Below are 24,143 nucleotides of genomic sequence, written 5' to 3' on the forward strand. Positions count from 1 at the left end.
GGGCAGAGTAGATAGACTTGAGCACCTTCCTGATAGGAACGGTTAGCTGGAGCATTGGCCTTCCCTGTGTTGAGACTGTACCAGCTCTGTTCTGCCTTCCGGCGTTTTACTTGCCATGGGGGTTACGTGGAGGGATTTCTTGCGTTCCTTAGCTCATGCCTAGGAAGGAGATTGTACCATGGGATGAAGAGGCATTGGGGGGTATACCAGAGGGCAAAGGGAAGGAAGTATTTGGAAGGGGAAGGGATTGTACCATGGGAGGAAGAGAAGAGGGTACGGGGAATGGTCTTGTGTGAGAAGTAAGGAGCTTGGGGTTGGCTCTTTCTGTGGCACTTACCCTCTTTCCCTGGCTCCCAGCTTCATTAAGGAACGTTCCAAGGGCAATACGCTGCCCCTGAAGAATAAGAAGGCCTCTAGCTTTCACGAGTTTGCACGCAACACCAGTGATGCCTGGGACATCGGCGATGATGAAGACGAAGACTTCTCCTCCTCTTTCCAAACCCTGAACTCTAAAGTGGCCAAGGCCACAGCAGCCCAGGTGCTGGAGAACCACAGCAAGCTGCGCGTGAAACCTGAGCGGGCCCAGTCTGCTCTCAGTGAGACGCCAACCAACTGCAAGGTCATCAAGTCCAGCAGCGAGGCCCAGCTGTCCAGATCACCTGGTAAGAGAGGCAGTGACCAATCTGTTGCTCATATGCTATCCTAGCTTTCTGGCTTTGAAGCTGGTACCCACGTACTGTATTGGTTGACTGTGGAATTCAGCCCCCGGCTACTAATTTCAAAGCCTTGGTTTGCCCAGGTGATCCTCCATTCTATTCCAGTGCCTCAAATCCAGGCCATCTGATTCAGCTGTGTCCGAGATGCTCTGCCTATGGCTCTTTGGGACCCCACGTGCTGCTCTTGGACTCTCTGGGCCAAATTCAGACCTTTCCTAAGCGAATAGAGCTCTGGTGGAGCTGCGCCCACTTGGGGAACAGGTCGGAATGTGATCCTTTGAATCTGATGGGCTGCTTTGCCTTGATCCTGGCCTTAGTGCCCAGCCAGAGCGCTCTACCTGGTGTGCTAGATTAACTCCTCTGGATTAGGTGTCTTGCTAGGTCAGTGCTGCATCCTGGTCTGATCCCAGGCGTGTGATTGCTTTATCATCAGAGGCAGCAGGGTGATGGGACACTAGATGGGGAGGGCTCTGAGTTATTACAGAGAATTCTTTCCCAGGTGTCTGCCTGGTGGGTCTTGCCCACATGCTCAGGGTCTAACTGATCGCCAGATTTGGGGTCAGGAAGGAATTTCCCCCCAGGTCAGATTGGCAGAAACCTTGTGGGGGTTTTGCCTTCCTCTGCAATGTGGGGCATGGGTCTCTTGCAGGTTTAAACTAGTGTAAATGATGGATTCTCTGTAACTTGAAGTCTTTAAACCATAATTTGAGGACTTCTGTAACTCAGCCAGAGGTTAGGGATCATTTCCAGGAGTGGCTGTGGCCTGTGATTTGTGGGAGGTCAGACTAGATGATCATGATGGTCCCTTCTGGCCTTAAAGTCTATGAGGTCATGTAAATGTGTCCTTCCATGCTGCCAGTGGACCTAGAAACGCCCGACTAAATACTCACCATGTGAAAAGGAGCCGGCAGATGAGTCCAGCCACCAGGTGGCATCAGAGGCCACGTAATGTCTCCATTTCTGTTCAAGCTCTGGCTGAAGTAGGCTAAAGGAGGCAAGGTGGGGTAACCTTCAAGGTCAGCTTCCCTGGGACTCCCAAGCCCCCTCACTCTCTGAGGTGTGGTGGAGTGCGGGTTGAGCAGCGAGCAGGCATGCTGAATGCGAAAGGGAGGAAGGAAGGCAAGGACGAACATTGGGAGTGAGAGGAAAGTGTCGATCAGGAGGAAGTGATGGAAGAACAGCTGCAGGGAGCTGGCCTTGTTCCATCCTGGCTGCTGGGTTTGCAGCCAGGCCCTCCTGGCATCCCATCCCTGCGCTGTGACTTCCTCAGGCTGGATCAGTGGTTCATGGTATGAAAGTGTGAGAGCCGCTACTGCAAAGCGGGGATGCCTGGCTCCCCGACAGTGGGAGTGTGGATGTGGTACAGGGTGGGGGAAAGCCAGTGAGGTGGTCATTGGCATGATGGGAGACTTAGCATGATGGGAGATTGTGTGTGTGTTGGGGGGGCAAACAATGTAATTAGTTTAAAGAGAGAGCTGGACAAATGTGTGAGTGGGATTGTAGGGTTGGGTTGCTCGTGATGGCAGAATGCAGGGCTTGGCAGCCCTGGGGTCTCCTTTTGGTTTGTCTTATGTTCCCAAAAATCTCATGCTTCAGGGCGTCCGTCACCTGCAAGGGTCAGGAAGGGAAGTTTCTGGTCCCAACGTATTCTGGTTTTTGTTTTGTTTTTTTTTTTGTCTCCTTCCTGTGAAATATCAGATTTGGCCAGGGCTGAAGATGGGACACCGAATGGGGAGGGCCAGGACTCTGGGGTGGCACCAAGCATTCTCTTAAGTATTTGGCTGGCTGGTTCTTACTCACATGCTCAGGGTCTAACTGATCACCATATGGGGGGTGAGAAGGAATTTTCTAGCAGGTCAGATCGGTAGTGACTGGGGGGAGGAGGTTCACCTTTCTCTGTGGCATGTGAGGGCGGGTCACTTGCCAGTATTATCTGGGTATCTCTCACGTATTCAATTCCCTGCCATTGCGGGGGCTTCGGGCACTGTGCACCTCCATCCCTCCTATTCTCTGCCTGTGGAATAGAACAGTCCAGTCTCCTGTGGGCTGCGCCCCTTTGGTCTAGTTTCAGTAGTGGGGTTTAGTGTGTGGGAGCTGAGGGCGGAGGGGTGGCGTGTCCCATACAGGAGGTCAGACTGGGTGATCTGGTGGGCCCTTCTGGCCTAAAACTCTCCGATTCTAAGGGTGGGGATCTCGGCAGGTGGCTGGGAGCACTCAGAATGTGATCTGGTCTCTTTTCTCGACCAATAAACTTTTCCAAGCATTTTCCAGTGACTAGAGAGCAGCTTGACCCTGGGGGGACTCTCCTTTGTTTGGGGGCTCCTGAGAGGTTTCCGTTCCATGTGAGGATCCCAAAGCACTTGTACAAATGTGAGGGAATGAATTCTGAGGGAGGGATTTATCCCCATTATGCAGGTGGGGAAACTGAGGCACAGATCAGTAGAAGAATGAGGAGTAGAACCTAGATCTCCTAGCCCCACTCCTGTGCTTTAACTGCTACTGCACACTGCCACACCACCACACACCCCGCTCACAGCATGTCCGAACTCTCTGAACCCTCTTCCAGAGGATGCCTGCGTGCGGAACGCCCTGCACAAACAGCAGTCCCTCCCACTCAGACCCATCATTCCACTCGTCGCCCGCATCTCCGACCAGAACGCGTCGGGGGCTCCCCCAATGACCGTGCGGGAGAAAACGCGCCTGGAGAAGTTCCGGCAGCTCCTTTCCAGTCACAACACAGACCTGGGTGAGTGCGGGACTAGTTGGATGGGTCATGAGGGCACTTCTATGCCAGTCAGATGTGGGACAGTGCCACTGGGCTGATGGATGGGATTGCTAAGGGGCGCTGGGCTCTGCTGGAGGCTGGTTCTGCTGGGATGGGCTCTATACTCTTAGCAGCAGCAGTCTCCTGTTGATGTTATCAGCGAGTATGATCAGGTCTCCACTTGTTCTGCACTTGTGTCCCAGGCATCAGAGACATAGAGCCTTCCTTGGGGCTCGGAGTATCCGGAGCCTGCAGGAGCAGACTGGGGTTTCCTCTCCTTTTAGGTGTAGTTCTACCTAGCCGGGGATCTCACTCGGGACGCGCCTAGGATCTAATCCATTGACACCACTGTCCGTTTGCAGATGAGCTGAGGAAATGCAGCTGGCCTGGCGTGCCCAGAGAGGTCCGGCCCGTGACGTGGCGACTCCTGTCGGTGAGTGCCGACCACTGCGGCCCGGGGTTCCTGGGGAAAGGCTGAGCAGCCTTGCGCGGAGCTAGGTGCAGCAACACCCAGCACGACGCGGTCAAATCCGCCCCGACGCCGCAATCGGCAGGAGCCCGAGGGTGAACGCAGCCCAGAGGTCCACGCAGGGATGTGAAAATGAACGTGCCTCGGGCTTGCTAAATGTGAATGCTCCTGTGTGCGTTGAACTAGGTCCAATCGGCTCTCAGTGCCTGGCCCCAGGGGCAGATCCATGTGTGACCATCTAGACACGGGACTGCCCAGTTCCATGGTGGGACATGACCTTGAATATGGAGCCGTTCCTTATGTATAAATTGCCCTTTCCTGTGCAGGCCACATTATAGGCTACCCAGCAAAGAATCCAAACTCTTCTTTGCAGGACATCTTAAAGCTGCATGGCAGAATGGAACGGAGAGCCCTGCCCTGAGGAGCTTGTGGTCTTGCCTGGGCAAATAGGATTCCAGGTGCAGAGCTCCTCAGTGCAGGAGACTCAATGGAATAAATGGGCTTTAGGGGGGGGAGTCACTTGGAAGCTGCCCTGACTGTTGGGAGGAGAAAGCACAAGAACGTGAGGAGGAGACAGAGGCACCTAAGGAGCGAGGGGCCTAGAGTCAGATGACAAAGGGGCCTGAACTCCCAGATGGGTGGATGGCAGGGACCTCAGCGAGGTGACGTGGTCGTACTTAGCTCCAGCCATAGAAACTGGGTCTGAGAGCGTCACTAGCATGCCATTGAGGTGTACACTGGTGCATGTGAATGCAGACGGTGCGCAGAGCGGTGACCCCACCAACTATATCGAATGGCCTTGGGACAAGCCCGTAAGGGGAATCTGCAAAGATTTTTATTTTTTTGCCTGTCTCATTCGCTGCACCTTTGTGATCTAAAATGGCCTAATTTTTCAGCAGAGAGAGCCTCCCTGCTCAGCTTCTTCCCTTTTTTAATGACACTATAGCACAGAATGGTTGTTTATCACACTCAGCACCACAGTACATGATCACCTTCCAGCAGTGCCTTAAGCAGCATGGTTAACATCTGTCATGCTTAAAAATCCCTCTCTGCAGTCGCACAGGTTTCGGAGTCGGGTCGGATGTCTCAATGCTGCCAGTTCTCCAATCCACTGAGGAGTCCTGCAGCAAACCTGGGGAGACCTGATACTCCTAACCTTCAAACCCCACACTTTCTGAGGTTGCTGATGGACACCCTGAAATGGGCACGCCCAGGCAGCGGGGAACAGCGCAGTCATTAGCAAAAGCCATGTTAAAATACAATGAAGACTCCTACCCCCTTTGCTTGTTTGGCCTCTGTGTTAAAGCCAACGAGTTCTCCCTCAGTGGCGCGCTCATCTTGCGTATGCTACATGTTCATTTTCTTCGCATCCGCCCCTTTTCTCACAAGATCTCGCAGGCTCTAGCTAACAAACTGGTGCTATCCAGCGCCTTCATGTACCACGTGATCTGATCTGAACGCCCATCTCAATGTAGTCTCGCCTCCTGCTTGGAGTGGAGCCCTACCTGCCGCTTCACATACCCGTCAGTATCTTCCTGTAGCTTTAAAGAGCAGTTGACAAATAGTCAGACCCAGCGCTGTCTTCAGCTATTCATGTAGAAACAAGCAATCAGATCTCATGCAGCTGGGTGTTGGCAGGTTGCCCTGGGGTCAGGCAGGAAGGATATCAGACATCATGTGCTGGGAGCTTTGAAGCCCTAGAGATCTCCCCTCCTCCAACCTTTGCATGCAGGCTGGAAGCGCTTCCTGGACAAACTGCTGCTTGGCAGGATTGCAGGGAACTGACGGTGGCTAGGGCAGGAGGGAGAGGGGAAGGGGACCTACTGTAACAGGCTGCCTTCTGCTGCAGGGCTATCTCCCTGCGAACAAGGAGCGGAGGAAGCTGACCTTACAGCGCAAGCGGGAGGAATATTTTGGCTTCATCGAGCAGTATTACGATTCCAGGAATGAAGAGCATCATCAGGACACCTACCGGCAGGTACGGGCCTTGCTCCTCCTCCTTTTGGTCCCTGCACTCAAGGGTAAGGCCCTCCTGCCACCCGGCCTCCTCTCCCGCTCTCCGTCCCCTTCCCCCCATACAACACTTCCCTTCTTCCCCATTCTGCCTCTTGCGCTTGCCGCTGCTCTCTGGCCCGCATAGGATCACAGCAGCTAAAGCTGGGGAAAGCCATACAAGGTGGAGTCCATCTCCCCCAGTGAGGGCATGGTGTAGTGCCCCCATCCTACCTCGTTACTGGCTGTATCAGATGTGTCAGTGGTTCTCACTGGCTGGATTTGCCACCCGATCGCTAGCTTTAAGGTGCCAGCCTTCTAGCTGCTCCCCCTCCTTCCCCAGAATTGAGCGGTGGGGGCTGGAGTTTAGACACTTCCCTCTGCCTCTCAGCAAGGTCTCTGTCCCTGGGGGTGGCTGAGGGATTCAGCCTCTTCTCTCCATCAGCGCCTCGACAGAAGAGTTGCGCTGATTTATACATGCGAATCGCAGCTCCCTCTCCTCCCCCGGCCTGACCATCGAGGTCAGTGAGTCTAACCCGCTCTGCCTCTGTCCTTTTCAGATCCACATCGACATTCCCAGGACAAACCCTCTCATCCCGCTCTTCCAGCAGCCGCTAGTCCAGGAGGTGAGGCGGGACGAGTCTCTCTAGCTTCCCCGCAGTGGGGCAGGCCAAGTCCTGCTGGTGACCAAGGGCTTCTAGCGGGAGACTCTTCCGTTCCACCCAGGGCATCAGGCCCATCTGGCTTTGGTGTGTGCTCCTAGGGGCACCTATTCTGCGCTGTGAGGGCCCAGTGGAGTTAATCTAGTCATCTGGATTTGGGGATTTGCCTCCACCCAGGGCCGGCCTCCCTCCTTTCTAACACGCGCTTTAGGATCAGCCTCACCTACATCTGTTTGGAGGAGGATGTAGGATGTTAATGTAGCCACCCCACCATTCAGACACCAGCACCCCATGGGAAGGGGATCTTGCACAAGGCTGAGTGTTTCCTCTGAGTAGAATGGGCAGGGGGAGGAGAACCCATTGGCGCCCCAACCGGGGCCCCTTTGTGCTGAGTGCTGTAAATGACAGTGCCTGCCCCCAAGAGCCTACCATGAAAATAGACAAGACAAAGGGGGAAACTGAGGCACAGAGTGGGGAAGTAACTTGCCCAAGGTCACAGCAGATTATTGGCAGAGCTGGGATTAGAACCCCAGTCTCTTGTGTCCCAATCCAGTGCTCTATCCATGTGACCACAAACATGTTCATTGTACCTTCAGTTCGGTGTTCTGGCTGTTGGATGGCACATCCAGTCCCTTTTGCCGTGTGGTTGGTTTGGGCTCTTCTTTCGAAGGAACAAAACCACAATTGGACTCTGTCGTGCTTTGAAAGAATCATAGGCTAACCTGGGCCAAGAATAAGTGTGTGCAGGTGGAGGGTTATAGCAGTAATACTGTATTGGTACAGTTCTGTGGGTAAATGTCTCTGCGTAGACCAGTCCTATTGTGCCCTGCAACTTATCAGCAAAGTTCATTTAAACCTTTTGGAGCCCTCTTTTAAAGGCTAGAGATCTGCTCTAGGGACTCTGGCCAGGAGCTCCAATTATGAAGGGCACAAATATAGTTGGCCAAAGGTAACTCAGAGTTGGTCAAAAATCTGAAGTTCTATTTGAAACCAGCCCAAGGCCATCATGCCAGAGTAGGCTGCATTAAAGCCTGGTCATCAAAGTTGGATGTGCAAGGCTTTTCCCTGTGGGAGCTGGCATGAGGATCCCAGCTTCTGTTGTATGAGGCCCAGAAGGTTTAGCGGGGTTGCTAGGGTGTACAAGCAGCTTGATAAGATGGAACTAAACTGATCTGCACTTCGGGCAGAGTTCTTGGTCCGCCAGTTTTCTGAGAGGACCCACTAGAGTATGTTGTAGGAGGAACTTGAGGACTTTCACATAGGCAGAACTCTGCCAGGGCACCAGGAACCTGACATCTCTCTTCCCACTAGAGTCTCTCAGATCACAGGCTATTGACATGCCAGAAGAGGGCATGGGATTCTGGAGCCTAGGCACAGGGATACTTCAGAAGAAGCCTATATGCAGTCAATCCCAGCATGCTCTGTAACTCACTGGGAAATCAGAAAAGCCCTGGGGTGCCCTACTCGTAGAACTATTTTGGGATCCATAACAAGGATGTGCTACTGCAGCAAAGAGACACAGCAGCCTGGTGTCTTAACTTGGATGTTCCACAACTGGAAACTGGCTTAGTCGGGAGCTGTCTAACAGTGCTGCGAGTTAAAGGGCTCCGGCTTGTGCGCGGACGAACGTCTTGGGTGACCCACTCTGGCAATTTTCAGCACAGTCAGACAGCTCTGGTAATACAGTAAAAACTCAACTTGGCCTTTGGAAGGGGCTGACACCACATCCAGGGCTGCATCTGGATCTTAGAAACTCAGGCTCCATGTTCACTCACCAAGGAAACTAAGGCTAACGTTTCAGGAGGTATGGGCTGGGCTGAGAGGGGGAATCTGTGCTTCATATACACCCAAGGGAGTCCTGGTTCTTTAGCTTGCTTACTTTTTATCCTATCAGTGTTGCTGCTAGGAATGGCTCTGCCAAACCATGATAGTTCCCCCCTGCCACGCCCCATCTGCCTATCATGCATGCTTCTCTGCCTCTCCTCTGGGCCTGGCTAACACAGGTGTCTGGCTTTCCTCCTTGCTTTTCGTAGATCTTTGAAAGAATCCTGTTTATCTGGGCCATCCGACACCCAGCCAGTGGCTACGTCCAGGGGATTAATGACCTGGTCACTCCATTCTTTGTCGTGTTCCTCTCCGAACATGTTGGTAAGTGACATCTGACGCTCAGAACATGCAATTGCCTCTTGAGTGGTGCTGCAGTGGTTCTGAATTGTTAGGATGAGACAAGCTAATCTTGCTGGAGAGGATCTCTTTGCTATTCAACTGCTGCACAAAGCTAGAGCTGCACCTTACCCTTCCTGCCACTTCTCTCCTCCTTTTGGATTGGCTTTAGTCCCCTAACGTACAGGGCTCAGCAGAGGCGAAAGTGCCAAGGGTGTATTTACATTTGAATGCGCTTAATCCGGCTGTCTTTTTCCACATAGTGGAGCCTTTTATTGGTTTTGAGGCTTTGCTTAAACCCATAACTGAATTTTTCTTGCTCTTCTGGCTGGAATTCCGAGCTGGCACTCACTCAGTGCCCGAACACGTGAGCTATAAAGGGACCCTGTTTAAATTTAAAAATTAAAATTAAAATAAGATTGCTGCTCTGTTACTAATGCATCCACAGCTGATTCAACCGGAGAGCTTTTAAAACACGAATTGACTTCTCCCACTTCTGCTGGTCTGCCCCGTTGAAGTTTTCACCTTATTAGCTGGTCAGTTTCACTACTGTCTGATCTGCACTTGAAGTGTCAGTTCTCTAGTCTCTGCTGTCTTGTTTGGGTTCACTGAATCGCAGGAGAATGTTTAAAGTCAAACTGCCCCTTGCCCCACAAAAGCTTTCATTGCTGCTTTTTAAACATAGGGGTTTAGAAAACCTTTATTAGGAACAGGATGGCTAGTCTGTCATGAGGTTAAACGTATCTTCAAACTTCCCTGAAGTCAATGGAAAGACTCCCTCTGACTTCACTGGGCTTTGGATCAGTCCCTGCGATCACAGTGTCTGATTCCAAGGGCCTGATCCTGTGAGGGGCTAAGTCCTTTCCACTTGCATTCAGTGGGATCTGAGGGTGCTCAGCATCTCTCAGGATTGTGCTCTGCGTAAGGGCCTGGGGAAGCAATAGCACGAAGCCTAAAAGGGCTTGCTGTTTTTTGCCCTAGTGAACTTCCTTTTCTATATAAGTATCCACAAAAGGAACAAACTTGTGTCCTGAAAGCGACTGAGAGCAGGCCCCTGGCTAGTCTGTACCTTCATGCTCTATAGGTGCTATAATAGTGACATTGTGGTGCATAATGGCCCCAAGCCCCCGCTGTGTCTGAGCGGCTGGGTTAGAGGCAGAGCTGTGCAGGCCGAGTGAATTACCTAGCTGAGTGCAGGACTAGTCTGAAACTTCTGGTACACTGTGTCCATCGCTGGTGGGTAATGGGGCTGGTCTCTTATGGTTGAAAATGCCATAGGGCCTCATGCTGTGTGTCTACATACGCCCACACAGTATGGAGTCTGCTGTAACAGACATGCTAGTCTGAATGTCTGTCTGTTTCACACGGTGACAGGCCCTGATTGGGTTTCACTCCTGTTAGCCCCTAAGATCAAAGCCTTCTCACTGAACAGCTCCCTCCTGCTAGAAGCTGCTCCTGAAACATGGGAAAGATCAAAATCTTTGGCTTGTGCGAGATTAGCCCTTTCACTGAGTTGGTTCCCGGGGCACAGCAGCTTAACGCTTCAGCCTTTCATCTCTGGAGACCTGGGTTCAAATCCAGTTTGGATCACAAGTGAAATGAGCTTTAGTCTCCTATGGGGATAGCTGTCCAGTGCTCTGACTCGGTGGCAAGCTTTTGCTCAACAAAGGCCTGGGGCAGGATGAGCGGCTTGTGCTGCATGTCTCCAGAGATTGACGGTCCAGAGAGGTGGGAGAACCCTGCACGGTGTCTGGATAGCATTATGCAGCAGTGTATTTAGCCCCAAGTTCACCTCCTTACTGCTCACTTGGTGGTGTGGAGCCGGGGCTGTTCCCTAGGGCAGCAGCCCTTGCTGGCAGGTACCAGAGCAGGTGACTCCTGGAAATGTCTGTTCTGGAGGCTCTCTTGCTCTGTCAGTCATTCCTCCCTGTGATCCGGAGGATCAGGAAGGGCTGAGGTAGTACCTGGGCTTTTGCAACAGGAGTGCATGAAGAGGCTCCACTTTGATCATTCAGCTTTGCATAGGATATAACATGGAGAGACTCATGCCTGTTATACGGAGGTCCCCTGGGGTGGATTTTCATTGTAAGGAGACGTACCCCTCCAGGGGCAATGCTTCCTTGTGTCCTGTGGCTTACGCTCTTTAAAGGCTCGTCTCGTCGGGTATCGTCCCCAGGAAGTACGTGCCTTCACTCTCCAGGGTAGGTGCAGCACAGCCCCAAAGAGCCACCCACGCCGGGGGGCCCTCCTGCGGTCCTACACCCTCTGACATATATTGGCATATACCCACAGCGTTGTATCAGCCCCACTTCGGGGAGTGTGTTCCGGGGCCAAAGCTGGTTCAGTGTGGTTACCCAGAAGCGGCCATTGCAGGGGAGGGAGGGCGGAGACTAATTCCAGCCAATAGTCTTTCAGCCATTTGCAGACTTTATGCCCATTAGGTCCATCTGTGAAAAGGACATATGGCGGACTGACCATACCCTTTGCTGGCTTGCCAGGCCGGAGCGTCTAGCATGCCTGTGGATAGCAGATGAATCATAGTGGTAGCAGAGGAGACCTGACCGGGGTAGTTACTGGAGGGTGGCACTCGACCATCAGAACAGTAACCTCTCGGACCCACCACTTCTGCAGACATCTTGGGGAGGGGGGGTGTTCTTGGCAAGTGGATGAGCCAGCAATGGACAGTCTCCTCTAGTGGTGGATCTGGCAGGTGGTTTTAAAGGAAAAGGATTGAGGTAGAGTCTGTTGTGTTCATTTTGATGGAGTAAATGGGACCCAAAGAGTCATCCCAACAGGTCCCCAGAGCCCTATTGTAAGGAATGCGATTTGGTAACTTCTGAGGATATAGCAATGGGAAGGAGGCAATTAGCTTATCTAGTCCTTTGTCAGTCCCCAGCCAGCGCAAGATTGTCTCTTTATAATTAAGCTTGGCAGAATTCAATTAAGTTCAGTGGATAAAATCAATATTCATTTTTAAGCATTTTTTTTCAATGTTCACAGTCGTCGGAAACTTTGGGGTGGGGAGATCCAGCAGTGGAGAGGGAATTAGACAATAATGCAATGACGGTAGATGCTGAGATCCAAACTGTTAACGCTTTATAACCATTTAAACACAAATGTCAACATCACGGGTCAAAATATACAAAGGAAATCAGCTTAAATCAAACTCTGCTAAATTCTCTGCAGCATTTTACATCTGTAAACTTCGATTATCGATGGGAAAAATTTTTTCATCGGTTTAGGCATGTACAGTGAAATTGACACTGATTATTTCCTGGTTAAAAAGCTCATCTTCCAAACCTATTGGTCCAAGTTCCTGTTCCGTTATGGTGCTCCCCTTCCTTACCGTGGGGCTTGTACCTCAGCATAACAGATCTCCTTGGGAAGAACTTCCTCTTTCACTTCATCCCATTATTCCTACCCACCGTGGACCATCTGAAACCATTGTTCCCCCCATTCAGCTCCTTCTCCTACTCAGACAACAGTCCCTGTGTGTGGTTGGCTCTTAGAAGTCACTCAGTATGTGCAGCCTAAAAGAATCTTTTTTTTCCTCCCCACATCATACTCCACTGCAAGTTCATCTAGTTGGCTGCCCACCATCCTCTCTAGATCTCTGACTTGAGCACTTTCCAAATGTCTCCCTCGTCTGACGGCAGAGCCTGCAGCCAACTGAGTCAGCAGGACCAAAGCAGTTCTCAGGGGTGGTGTAGGGAAATAATTGCTATGCTGGAGGTGGGAGTTAACTGTTCAGCACAAGTCCAAGCTGACAACAGAGCCTTTTACTGTTAGACTTACTAGTTTCTCCTTTAGCATCCCCCGCCAATGATAGATTAACCCAGCTGGGAAGGTCACTGGGACTCGTTAACCTTCCTCGTGCCTCGGCAGGTATTGTATTCCAAGCCAATGCAGCAGCTTTCATACAGGTCAATTACAACCTCTCCCCTTAACTGATCAGCTGGTCAATACCTGTCTCTGGCTGATCGGCTTCTCTGTTGCAATCGATAAAAGGGCCAGGCCAAGAGTTAAAACAAGCAGCAGCCAGAACCATCTCTCCAAGGGACTTGTCTGGGCTCAGACCAACTGGAGGGGGTGGGCTCTGGGAGAAGCCATGCATGGAGGTTTTGGTTACGTGACCTCATAAAAGACACAGAGAGGGCACTGTCTACTCCCTCAATGGCTTCAGTATCAAACGTGCTCAGTTCACAAGCTCAAAGCCAGCAGCTTCCGTCCTCTGAGGCTGTCACTAGCAGTAAACGCTCTGCAGCCATAACTTGGCTCACTTCATTGGCCACGGGTGAGGCGGGGCCTAATTCACCTTGCTCTGGGAGACAGGGTGGTCTAGTGGTTAGAACGGGGAGTCAGGAGACACGATTCCTGTGTGACCTTCGCTGGTCACTCGCTGCAGGGTTTTCCTCCCATCTCTGAAATATGGACCTTCTGCGGGAACACTCCTTGGGCAAAAGGCTCGGTCAGTGCGCAGTGGGGGTCTGCTGCCAGGCTTGACACTTGTCCAGCAGTGAAATGAACAGATCAGGGAGTAAGAAGGTGCTGGTTTGACAAGGCACTAGCCAATAGCTACCCTCAAAGGCTTTTACATGTGATCAAAAGAAACCCCTCCACTATGGGCTCGGGCCTCCTTAGCCTGGGGTTGTTTCGAAAGCTAGAAATGCCATGTCCTGATTGGGGGTCCCGGGTCTGTAACACCCGGCGCTGCCTGGGAAATGAGCAGCTGCTGAGCGTGGGAGAGTCTGGGTGCGAAGCTGTCATGACTAGTAGTGGAATCTGGAGCCTGGCCCCTCTAGATGACTGGTTCTCCTCCAGGCCAGGCTGGGAATGACTTCAGTTACTGCTCTCTTCTGGCTGTGACCTTAGTGACCTGAGCTGCTGGGTCTCAGTCCATTTCCCAGCCAACAGGGACTGTTAGAACCTCCCTCCCACGGGCTCTTCCAGCAGTAGGGAGCCTAACGCTTGGATTGGCCGGAGATTGAACTCCGCTACTTTCTAGCAGCCGTCAAGCCTTCTCCAGGCTGATATGTGCTGACACAGTGCTTTGGCGGAAGCTAGTGCTGCCTATATGGTACAGGACTTGGGTCTCCTTGGGCTGTGGCTCTGGTCCCCTTCATCAGTGCTTAAAGGAAATAGAAGCAGGTGGGGGTGTTCTCATGGTGTAGTCACTTGACGCACTATCTGCTGAGCTGTATATTTGGCTGCAGGGCTCTGGCCACATGCACCTGTCCTGGGCGATGGCCTCTCAGGTCAGTCTAGTGCAGGATAAGTCTTTTACTTCCTGCCTGGGGAGCTTCTTGGGGTCAGTTCCACGACGTCATTTCCTGCTGCCTGTTTTTCCCAGTGAGGTGGTGGTGGGATGGAGAACAGCCCTGTCTCTGCATTTGCTTTTCGCTGATGGTCCTCTTGTCTTCCCCTCCCCCCCATGCTCACAGCTTTGAGATCTTTAGCAGGTGGGTTGCAGCTGAGTCCCTTGGTCCCATCCTTGCCTCCACAGCGGTGAGTCGGTTTGTATGTTCCCGAGATGTTCTGTGTCAGGCTGCTGCACCAAACGCAGCTGCCTCAGCGAGCTGGCAGAGCCCGCGAATGCCTTGGGCCTCTGCCAGCAACAGATCTATCTGTGGAGCGACTGCTGCTCCCATCTGATCAATGGCTCCAGCTGAAGAGTGCTGAGCGCTGCTTGTTTCAGCTGGTGCCTTCAGATAGAAGAGCTTGTGGGAGGCATCAAGGCTGCAGCAGCAGCTGCGCCTGCTGTTTTGCATCCTACAGGTGGGGCAGGCGTGGGCGGCTGAGCGATCAATCGGGAGATGCAAGCTGGCCTTCGAGTAACATGTGCAGATGGCTGCAAATGGCCGAGGAAGAAGGCAAGGATAGGTCCATGTCATTCCCAAGAATCACTGCTGATTATCTTGTGCTCGTTGAGCTCCTCTGTGAGCACTTTACACTATGCCCTGGCCTCCCTGCACCCAGCCTCAGTTTACCAGCCCATAGCAAACTGACCTGAGTTAGGGTGGGTAGGGGAAGAGTACAGGAGGTTGGGGGCATTAGGGTTGAATGTTCCTGCGTTTCCAGAGAACATCATGGGCTGCTTAACAACCCAAGCACCCCACAACCACATCATCCTTCCCTCCAGAGAAATGATCTCTACAGCCGCCAGCGTTGCCTTTCTTTCGAAGAAGCAGAAGGGTAGGGTAATGACAGCAATGGGACTAGGGATCCATACTACTCCTTTAAATCAGAAGGAGGTTGTAAAGGTGACTCTCTCCTTGTTGGCTGGAGCCGGTACTGGCCAGGGCACTGTACCAGCACTGCTTAATGCTCCCACTAGTTTCTGTTGTAACGGCTACGTTTCTATTTAATAACAGTAAGTTTCTAGTCCCTGGCAGTTGCTAAAGGAACCTATCAGTTCTGTGCTTTCTTCTGTTTCTTTACCAAGTCTGCAAATAAGAACAATCCCTCTGAACTGTCCCTGTACATCCCAGTTAATGTTAATCACCATCAGTAGGCTTCAGAGTTAAGACAGTACGTATTTCATAGCAACTAATAGAGAACTATCCAGCTATTGTGAGTGGTGCTTGGCAGAGTACTGACTGGCCCCTGGACCTGGCTGTCAGTGTTGGCATTAGACTCAACTAGCCAAATGCTCGACATAGCAGTGTGCATGTTTCAGGCTGGGCCCTTTTATCCTACAGTCTGCCTTTGCCCAAGCCATTAGTATAATAATTCTACCATCAATGTACAGTGTACACATGTTCAATCCCTAGCAGAGCTGTGCACTGAGGAACAGGTGTAAGTATCCAGCAAGCAGCTCCCCCCAGCCCATAATACGGAGACAGCAACCTATCCTGCAGCTGAGGCGCTGATTAGAATTGGAATGATCCATCCCTTAATGGGAACGGAGAGGGGAAAGGGATCAAAGTTCACAGGAAGGTGCTGGTGCTCCTGCCCCACTGTTAGGTGGTCTGGAATTCTAGGGTTAGTCACTTTCATCAGCTCCCCAACCTGATCCCCTGCTGCAGTCCCTGAGGGGGGGGAGAAGGGGGCAGTGAGATTCCAATGCTAGGAATGTTATTTTCCCCAATGGGAACCTGGCACAGCAGGGAGCTGAGCATGCTCATTCGCTCACAAGGCTACCCTAGGCGCCCAGTGCTGCAGTGACGGCCACAGCCACGCTAGAGCCTCCTGCATCCCAGAGCCGACTGGCAGCCGCTCAGCTGCTGGCTCCCTTTCAGTTTCGGTCAGAGCCATATGTTGACTAGCCAGGTTCTTTATGTGGGGCCTTTTTAATGATGCTGTGGAACAGCTGTTTGTGCTGAGCGTTGTGCTCCGGGGAGATGGTTTATCAAAGCTTCTGTTTGTCAGGATAGTTGGCTCATGCCTCCCTCCTGATTGTGCCACTTGCCTCTGAATGAGTCAGTGGTGGAAGGGGGCAGGGATCTGTGCTGTCGAGTGGCAGTACTGAAGGAGGGAACTGGACATGTGCCGCAGGCTCTCTTCCTCTACCAGCATTGCCCCAAGCTTGGTACGGCACAGCCAGGCACGGTGCAAGCTTCCCCTGCCCACTTGCATTTACTGTCCTGGCTTTCCAGGGCTCCTGGCCTTGGAGGTTTCTTGTCCTGCAGGGGGAAGTCTATTGAATAATACTGAGTTCTTGTAGAGAGATACCACCTCCTGGTAAGACTAAACTGATATGTGAACTGCGCCCTCAGTCTTGCTCCTTAATTTGTCCCTCCTGTTCTGATCTCTGATCCACCACTTCTCCCCTTTTGTCCTTTATATGCTAACTTTCAAGCGGCTCTAGTGCCTTCCTCGGTCTGAGCTGAACTGTAAGCAGCCCAGGGCAGAGACTTGTTGTCCTTTTTTTTTTTTTGGTCTGCAAAGCATCAGCTGCTCCCAGGGTACTATAGAAATAAAAATACAAGCGTACAGCGGGCTCACTTCTGAATCCGTGAGCTGCAGCCAGCTCTGAGGTGGGAAGGAGCAGGTGTTGGCGCACAGCGACACTGCCGAGTCTAGCTTGGGACAAGTAGCAAAGAATGCTGCATCCGACTGAAATTGAAAGTGGCAGAATCCAGCTGGGCTCTCCAACTGTGGGCAGTGCCATGAGATCTTCCATGGCCATTGCTGGTCAGAACTGGGTTGGGACCTGGCATCTGAAAGATGATGTCTTTCAGCCCTCATGTTCCCTCCCCAAGTTTCAGGGTGACCCTGCTGCCAGCATGCTCCCCACTGAATTAGGAGCATCGCTTCCACAGCACGTAGATGTGTGGTGGTCTCCCAGTGGATGTGTCGTCATCAAGTCACCAGGGCCTGATGAAATGCATCCTAGAATACTCAAGGAGCTAATAGAGGAGGTATCTGAGCCTCTAGCTATTATCTTTGGAAAGTCATGGGAGACGGGAGAGATTCCAGAAGACTGGAAAAGGGCAAATATAGTGCCCATCTATAAAAAGGGAAATAAAAACAACCCAGGAAACTACAGACCAGTTAGTTTAACTTCTGTGCCAGGGAAGATAATGGAGCAAGTAATTAAGGAAATCATCTGCAAACACTTGGAAGATGGTAAGGTGATAGGGAACAGCCAGCATGGATTTGTGAAGAACAAATCATGTCAAACCAATCTGATAGCTTTCTTTGATAGGATAACGAGCCTTGTGGATAAGGGTGAAGCTGTGGATGTGGTATACCTAGACTTTAGTAAGGCATTTGATACAGTCTCGCATGATATTCTTATCGATAAACTAGGCAAATACAATTTAGATGGGGCTACTATAAGGTGGGTGCATAACTGGCTGGATAACCGTACTCAGAGAGTTGTTATTAATGGTTCCCAATCCTGCTGGAAAGGCATAACGAGTGGGGTACCGCAGGGGTCTGTTTTGGGACCGGCGCTGTTCAATATCTTCATCAACGACTTAGATATTGGCATAGAAAGTACGCTTATTAAGTTTGCGGATGATACCAAACTGGGAGGGATTGCAACTGCTTTGGAGGATAGGGTCATAATTCAAAATGATCTGGACAAATTGGAGAAATGGGCTGAGGTAAACAGGATCAAGTTTAACAAAGACAAATGCAAAGTGCTCCACCTAGGAAGGAAAAATCAGTTTCACACATACAGAATGGGAAGAGATTGTCTAGGAAGGAGTACGGCAGAAAGGGATCTAGGGGTTATAGTGGACCACAAGCTAAATATGAGTCAACAGTGTGATGCTGTTGCAAAAAAAGCAAACATGATTCTGGGATGTATTAACAGGTGTGTTGTGAGCAAGACACGAGAAGTCATTCTTCCGCTCTACTCTGCTCTGGTTAGGCCTCAGCTGGAGTATTGTGTCCAGTTCTGGGCACCGCATTTTAAAAAAGATGTGGAGAAATTGGAAAGGGTCCAGAGAAGAGCAACAAGAATGATTAAAGGTCTTGAGAACATGACCTATGAAGGAAGGCTGAAAGAATTGGGATTGTTTAGTTTGGAAAAGAGAAGACTGAGAGAGGACATGATAGCAGTTTTCAGGTATTTAAAAGGGTGTCATAAGGAGGAGGGAGAAAACTTATTCACCTTAGCCTCTAAGGATAGAACCAGAAGCAATGGGTTTAAACTGCAGCAGGGGAGGTCTAGGTTGGACATTAGGAAAAAGTTCCTGTCAGGGTGGTTAAACACTGGAATAAATTGCCTAGGGAGGTTGTGGAATCTCCATCTCTGGAGATATTTAAGAGTAGGTTAGATAAATGTCTATCAGGGATGGTCTAGACAGTATTTGGTCCTGCCATGCGGGCAGGGGACTGGACTTGATGACCTCTCGAGGTCCCTTCCAGTCCTTGAATCTATGAATCTGCTCTGGACCTATGTGGGGGAGTCATGGAGGAAAGATGCTAAGTTTTAAAATACTAACACAATCCTTTGTGGCTCTGAACCACAGGGGAAGACACAGAAAAACAATCCAGTGCTTATGAAAACTACACAGAGCCAGAGAACCTACTTCCTACTACTCCTGTTGATAGATGATGAGCAGAAATTAGCAAAGGCTTAAATAAGAGTCTGTTAATTATAAACCTCAGCTTTGGGGTTGGTTCCGGGCCAGACATCCCCAGGTAGAAACATGAGCCATGGTGGCTGCTGAGTGAACCTGAAACTAACTTCTTAAACTAGTTAGGGGTCAGGATCCCCCTAGGGTGAGTCACAATCTCACTTTTCTAGCACAAGCGAAGTGCCCAGGAAGGGGACAGAACAATGCCCCTTCCCGAAGCTGGGCTGGCCTAAGTGGGGCACAGGCCGTTCTTTCATTCGAATTTGCATTTCCCTTCCTCTTCCATTGATTCCTAAGCAGCAGCAAATCAAGAATTTCAGGGCCAGGGTGGGTTTGGGATTCAGTCAAATGAATTTGCTCATCTTGTTATTAATTAGCATTACACTAACCTCTAGTGGCCCCATTGTGCTAGATACTGGACAGATGCAGATAGCCTCTGCCCTAAAGAGCTTACAGTCTAACTAGATAAGACAGGGTGAATGGAGAAACTGAGGCACAGAGAGGTGCAGCGACTTGCCTAGACCCAGCAATGGGACTCAGGTCGCCTGACTCTATCTGGTGCCCTATCCACTAGGTCACACTGCCTTCTCCCAATGTCCTGACTTCAAGCACCAGGTGCTGCGTGTGAGTCCAGCTGTGCTCTTGCCTTGAGCAAGGCAATCTCTGGACTGTCCCTGGAGTGGCACTGCTTTCTGTGTAAGGCGGTGTCGTCTCGCTGTGCTGCTCACGACTTGTTGTCACACGCTGATCCGCGTTTGAAGCTCTCCTCCCGCTCCGTTAAAAGGGAAGAGCTGCCTTTCGCGCTCTGCATGCCCTTCAGGGACTGAAACCACAGCAGTGTGTGCCTGCTGTGATCCTAATTAGCTAGATTCAAAAAACGAGTCTGTGGAAATCTTGAGTCCCCACCACCACCACATGCCCAGAAGAGAATCTTTCATGCCGCCCCTCTAATGCACCAGGCTGGTTGCAGTGACTGGCGCTCTCCTTTCACGTTTTGCACGGGGAGAGGGAAGGGGTCCTTTTGAAGCTGCACAGCAGAGGCGCCGCTGTCAGTTCATCACAGCTAATTGCTCCGAGCCAGATTTAACTTTCAGACCTTTGCTGGCTCAGATGATGTTTAAGAGCTGTCATGCCTGCGGGCCTGGTCACGCGCCTCCCAAAAAATCCCCCATCGCTGCTGACAGCATGTGTAAGAGACTCCAGCAGTGGCCTCTGCCTCGCTGCCATTCCGTCAGCTGTTTTTGGAATGCTTAGTGCCCGCTGCTATCTCCAGTCCCTTGCTGCTGGGAGGCCAGTGGGCTGCCTTCCCTGTGGGGCCATGCAATCTGCCCTCCTGCGGTGATGGGCTGTCACATGTGACTGGAAGCGGGAGGGGGGGGAATGCTAAGGGGCAAGGTGAATCCGGTTACTCCACTAACTGGAAACAAGCACCAGTGATTTAAGCTCTCAGCCAGTACCCAATTCACTGCACATCTCTAGGACTTTCCCTCTGAGGAGCCTGTTAGGACAGGTGGGCACAGGCTAAGAGAATGTGGTGTCCTTTCAGTTTCAAGGGGAGTTGGGCACCTACCATTCATTGTGTCTGTTGTAGTGATGCGCAGGACCCCTTTGCACTAGGCGCTGTACGAATCCAGAACAAAAAGCTGGCCCTGCCCCAAAGAGCTGACAAGCCTCATCCCTTATTTTCATTGGGGCCTGATTTTCAAAAGTGCTCAGTACCTGCAGCTCCAGTGGAGATCGAGGGGAGATACAAGTGCTTCTGCATCTCTGGAAATGGGGCCCCGAGTCTCCTGCCAGCCCTGCGAGGTGGGGAGGTATGAGCCCTGTTTTACAGACAGGGACACTGAGGCAGAGAAGGGTGTGATGATGTGCTCAGTCCCATGCATGGTCTGTGGCAGCCCCAGAAATAGAAGCCAGCTCTCTCTGGCTTTAACCACTAGACCTTGCTTCCTGCCACGCCGTTTATTCCAAACACCACTAAACTGCAACTGTCTTGGGTGGAGAGAAGCAGCCAATAGCAGTGGTGGGGAGAGGAGAAATGTTGCCTACAGTTGCCGGGATAAACCGTGGTCGTGAGATCCTGCTTTAAAGGGTGGAATTGCAGTGGGTGTGGAGCTGATGAGGCAGCTTTTCAGATGGGCGTTTAAACATCCCTAGTGATGGCCTATCTATTGCGCCATCTGGATCAGGATTCTCTGACACATACTTTAGAGCAGGGGTCGGCAACCTTTCAGAAGTGCTGTGCCGAGTCTTCATTTATTCACTCTCATTTAAGGTTTCATGTGCCAGTAATACATTTTAACGTTTTTAGAAGGTCTCTTTCTATATGTCTATAATATATAACTAAACTATTGTTGTATGTAAAGTAAATAAGGTTTTTAAAATATTTAAGAAGCTTCATTTAAAATTAAATTAAAATGCAGAGCCCCCCAGACCGATGGCCAGGACCCGGGTAGTGTGAGTGCCACTGAATATCAGCTCGCGTGCCACCGGTTGCCTACCCCTGCTTTAGAGGAAGGTTCAAGAAACCTCACTTAGGCAGCTGTGGGATAATCTTAGGTTTCCTCCTAGTAACTAGGAATTGGCTTATGCCCTGAGCATGAGGTTCATGAAATCTGCATGTCTAGCTCCCATGATTTTGGGCAAGGAAAATGACATAGTCCTGCTGAGTTCCAAGTTCAGGATCTACGTTCGTAGCCTAGATCAGTGGTTCTGCTCTTAGACTCATGAATAAACATCACTTGCCCATCAAGGGGTGAGGGGAGCAATACCAGTGATTCGTAGCATTCCGATTACTCAGCCCTCCCATTTTCACTGGGCCTCCGTTTTACTTTGAAGCAGAATCAAACCACATTTCCACCCTGAGAATGGCCATGTCTAAGGCTAGAAATGCAGAGAGAAAAGAGGCTTGTGCAAAGTATAGATGTCAGCGGGATGTGCTGCTCCCACCCAAGGCCCAAACGAGATCTGTATTTATGATGCAGCTGGTGCCGGAGCAGCTTGATCAGCTGCCTCTCGTGCTGGGAGCTGGGCTTCTCATCTCAGCAGAGCGGCTCGGTTCAGAACGAGCTGGCGTTGGATACGCTCGTGTTAGTTCCAAGGCCAATATTGATTTTTTTTTTTTTTATCCAGTAGCCTTTTATACTGGCCTCTCCAACCTCTGGGCTGTGCTCTGGAGAGACTTGTGAATTGCAGCCTGGGTCTCTGCTTCCCAGCAAGGGAGTGGGGGATGGAACTGGGAGTCCCAAATCACGGATTCTAATGCTGTTTGCAACACGCTGGGTAACTGTGGCCAAGTCACTTAACTTCTCCCTGCCTCCGTTTGCCCATTAGTAGCCGGAGGGGTCATGAGGCTTCCCTGTTTCCTAGGGGCGCAGGGTGACTTGTGGGAAAAGCCACTTGGAGCTGTTCAGATTAAAGGAGCTATAGAGGGCACAGCACACCATTGTCGTCAGCAGTACTTGCATGGACTGAAGGAGCAACGGGCTTTGGGCACTGCGGGTGGGGAGACTAGACTACTCAGGTGTCATTGACCATCCCCACTCCCCATCTGCCTAGAAGCAGGGCAAGGGAGTGATCTGAGGGGAGGGCAGTGGACAGAATGACCAGGCTGCTACCTGGAGTAAGAGCCCATCCCACCCTGCAGGGCATTTTGGGATACTGATGAGGGGAGGTGCTAAAAGGGACAGGGTCACCAGAGGAGGTACCTTGGCAGCATTCAGGTCTCAAGTGGTTTCTGCACGTATGACATTTGAGGCCAGTGGCAGGCTGGCTCTGTAGCCAAGCATGGCACATCTCGGTGAGCCTTTTCCTCCATAAAACCATGAACGACAGCTGGGCAGACACAGAACCAAACTGAGTAGAAGTCAGCCCTACAGGAAGTAGACTGTGAGAGCCGGGTATCTCCCACATGCCCCTCCAGTAGGAACAAGATTGTGCCTGCTGCCCGAATGAATCCTCCATAAATCCAACACACCCTTTCTGCGGGCGAGCAGTAGGGTGTTGCTTGTCAGGCCTCGGCAGAAGACTGGGGTCACATGGTGTTCTGTGCCAACTGGAAATCAGGGGTACGTTTTTAACAGTGAGAGTAATTAACCAGGGGAATAGCGTACCAAGGGTCGTGGTGGATTCTCCAGCACTGACGATTTTTAACTCAAGACAAAATATTTTTTTTAAACAGATCTGCTTTAATCCAAACAATTATTTCAGGGCAGTTCTCTGGCCTGTGTTACACAGGAGGTCCAACTAGATCACAATGATTCCTTCGGCCCTGGAATCTATGAAATTTCAGCCAAACAGCAGGTTTCCCCTGCGGAGACAGGATAACTTGGGTTGTGATCTCCTCAGACAATCGAAGCAGCATCAGGCTTGACTAGTGCTGGAACGGCAGCCCTCCCAGGCAAACCCATGTTCTGCCGCATGTGGTGGCTGGTGACCCAATAGATGGCGCTGTTCCCTTTATGGCATTAGTTACCCTCTTCCAGATACAATCAAGGCCCTGATTGCTTTGCATCATTAAAGACCCTGGTGTCTCAGCCAAATTCCAGTTCAGGCAATTAAATTCCATGTACCTGAAATTTCCCCTGCCATGACAGCAGTCTTCTCTCCTTTCTGCCCTGTGGTGCAGCTTCCTGTTAAACAGCTGCTACCCTCCATCTCAGAGGGAGGGGTGCGTGTCATTGGGGTGTGAATTGATTTGGGGTGTGAAGCTGTTTGGTATGAAAGACACTCTGACTTTAAGCAGCAGTGTCATTGGGTCCCTCCCTTCCTGAATTCCCGCCATAGGGCTTGCTGTTTGTTCTGCATCCCAGGACTGCTGACTTTCCTGTAGGCTCGAGCTCTCCACCCCTTTAACCAGCCTTCAGAGAACTAGGTCAGTTGCTCAGTAGCTGTTAACTCTGCGCGAGGCTCGAGTGGCCTGTCCTTATCTTTCTGGTGGCTGCATGTGGTGGGCAACATTTAGCCTCCCGCTCTGTTCTAACAGCAAAACCAGCCCTTATCAGGAGCACTTTCTCCACTAGCTGTCAGATTTATTAGCAGGGCAATCGCCACTGAACGCAGAGAGCTGGCATGCTGGTAATTTCTCTGCTGCCTTTAAAGTTCTGGGGTTTCTGGCTTGGCAATCAGTAGTAGAAAGGAGCCCAAGGAGAAACTGCTGCAAGCAGCCTCTGGAGGAACCAATCAAATATGCAATCAAGGGAGCCCCTTCTCTGCCTTTGCAAAGAAACGCAAGGCTTTGAGTGGCTAGTGGCATTTTCCTCATCCCTATCTGAATCCCAGGCTTTAGATCTATGCTGTGTGCTTCTCTTTGGGCATCTCTCTCATCTTGGATTAGGACATAAGCCC

The 24,143-nt window shown here is 51.1% G+C and overlaps 1 protein-coding gene across 2 annotated transcripts in view; it reads left to right on the top strand.

Annotated features, from left to right (window-relative positions):
- The window catches only part of TBC1D22B (TBC1 domain family member 22B), a 40,595-nt gene that overhangs the window by 7,080 nt on the left and 9,372 nt on the right, over positions 1-24,143 (top strand). For both annotated transcript variants that reach the window (XR_004645380.1, XM_034767450.1), the window contains exons 3-8: positions 358-662; positions 3,283-3,462; positions 3,843-3,913; positions 5,799-5,927; positions 6,502-6,567; positions 8,637-8,751. Coding sequence is in view for 1 of the 2 variants with exons in the window: in XM_034767450.1 (XP_034623341.1) it covers positions 358-662; positions 3,283-3,462; positions 3,843-3,913; positions 5,799-5,927; positions 6,502-6,567; positions 8,637-8,751 (866 nt within the window). In the remaining variant the exon portion in view is untranslated. The remainder of the gene's footprint in view (positions 1-357; positions 663-3,282; positions 3,463-3,842; positions 3,914-5,798; positions 5,928-6,501; positions 6,568-8,636; positions 8,752-24,143) is intronic.

Source organism: Trachemys scripta, chromosome 4 (genome assembly GCF_013100865.1).
Source record: "Trachemys scripta elegans isolate TJP31775 chromosome 4, CAS_Tse_1.0, whole genome shotgun sequence".
In the NCBI taxonomy this organism is placed as follows: Eukaryota; Metazoa; Chordata; order Testudines; family Emydidae; genus Trachemys; species Trachemys scripta.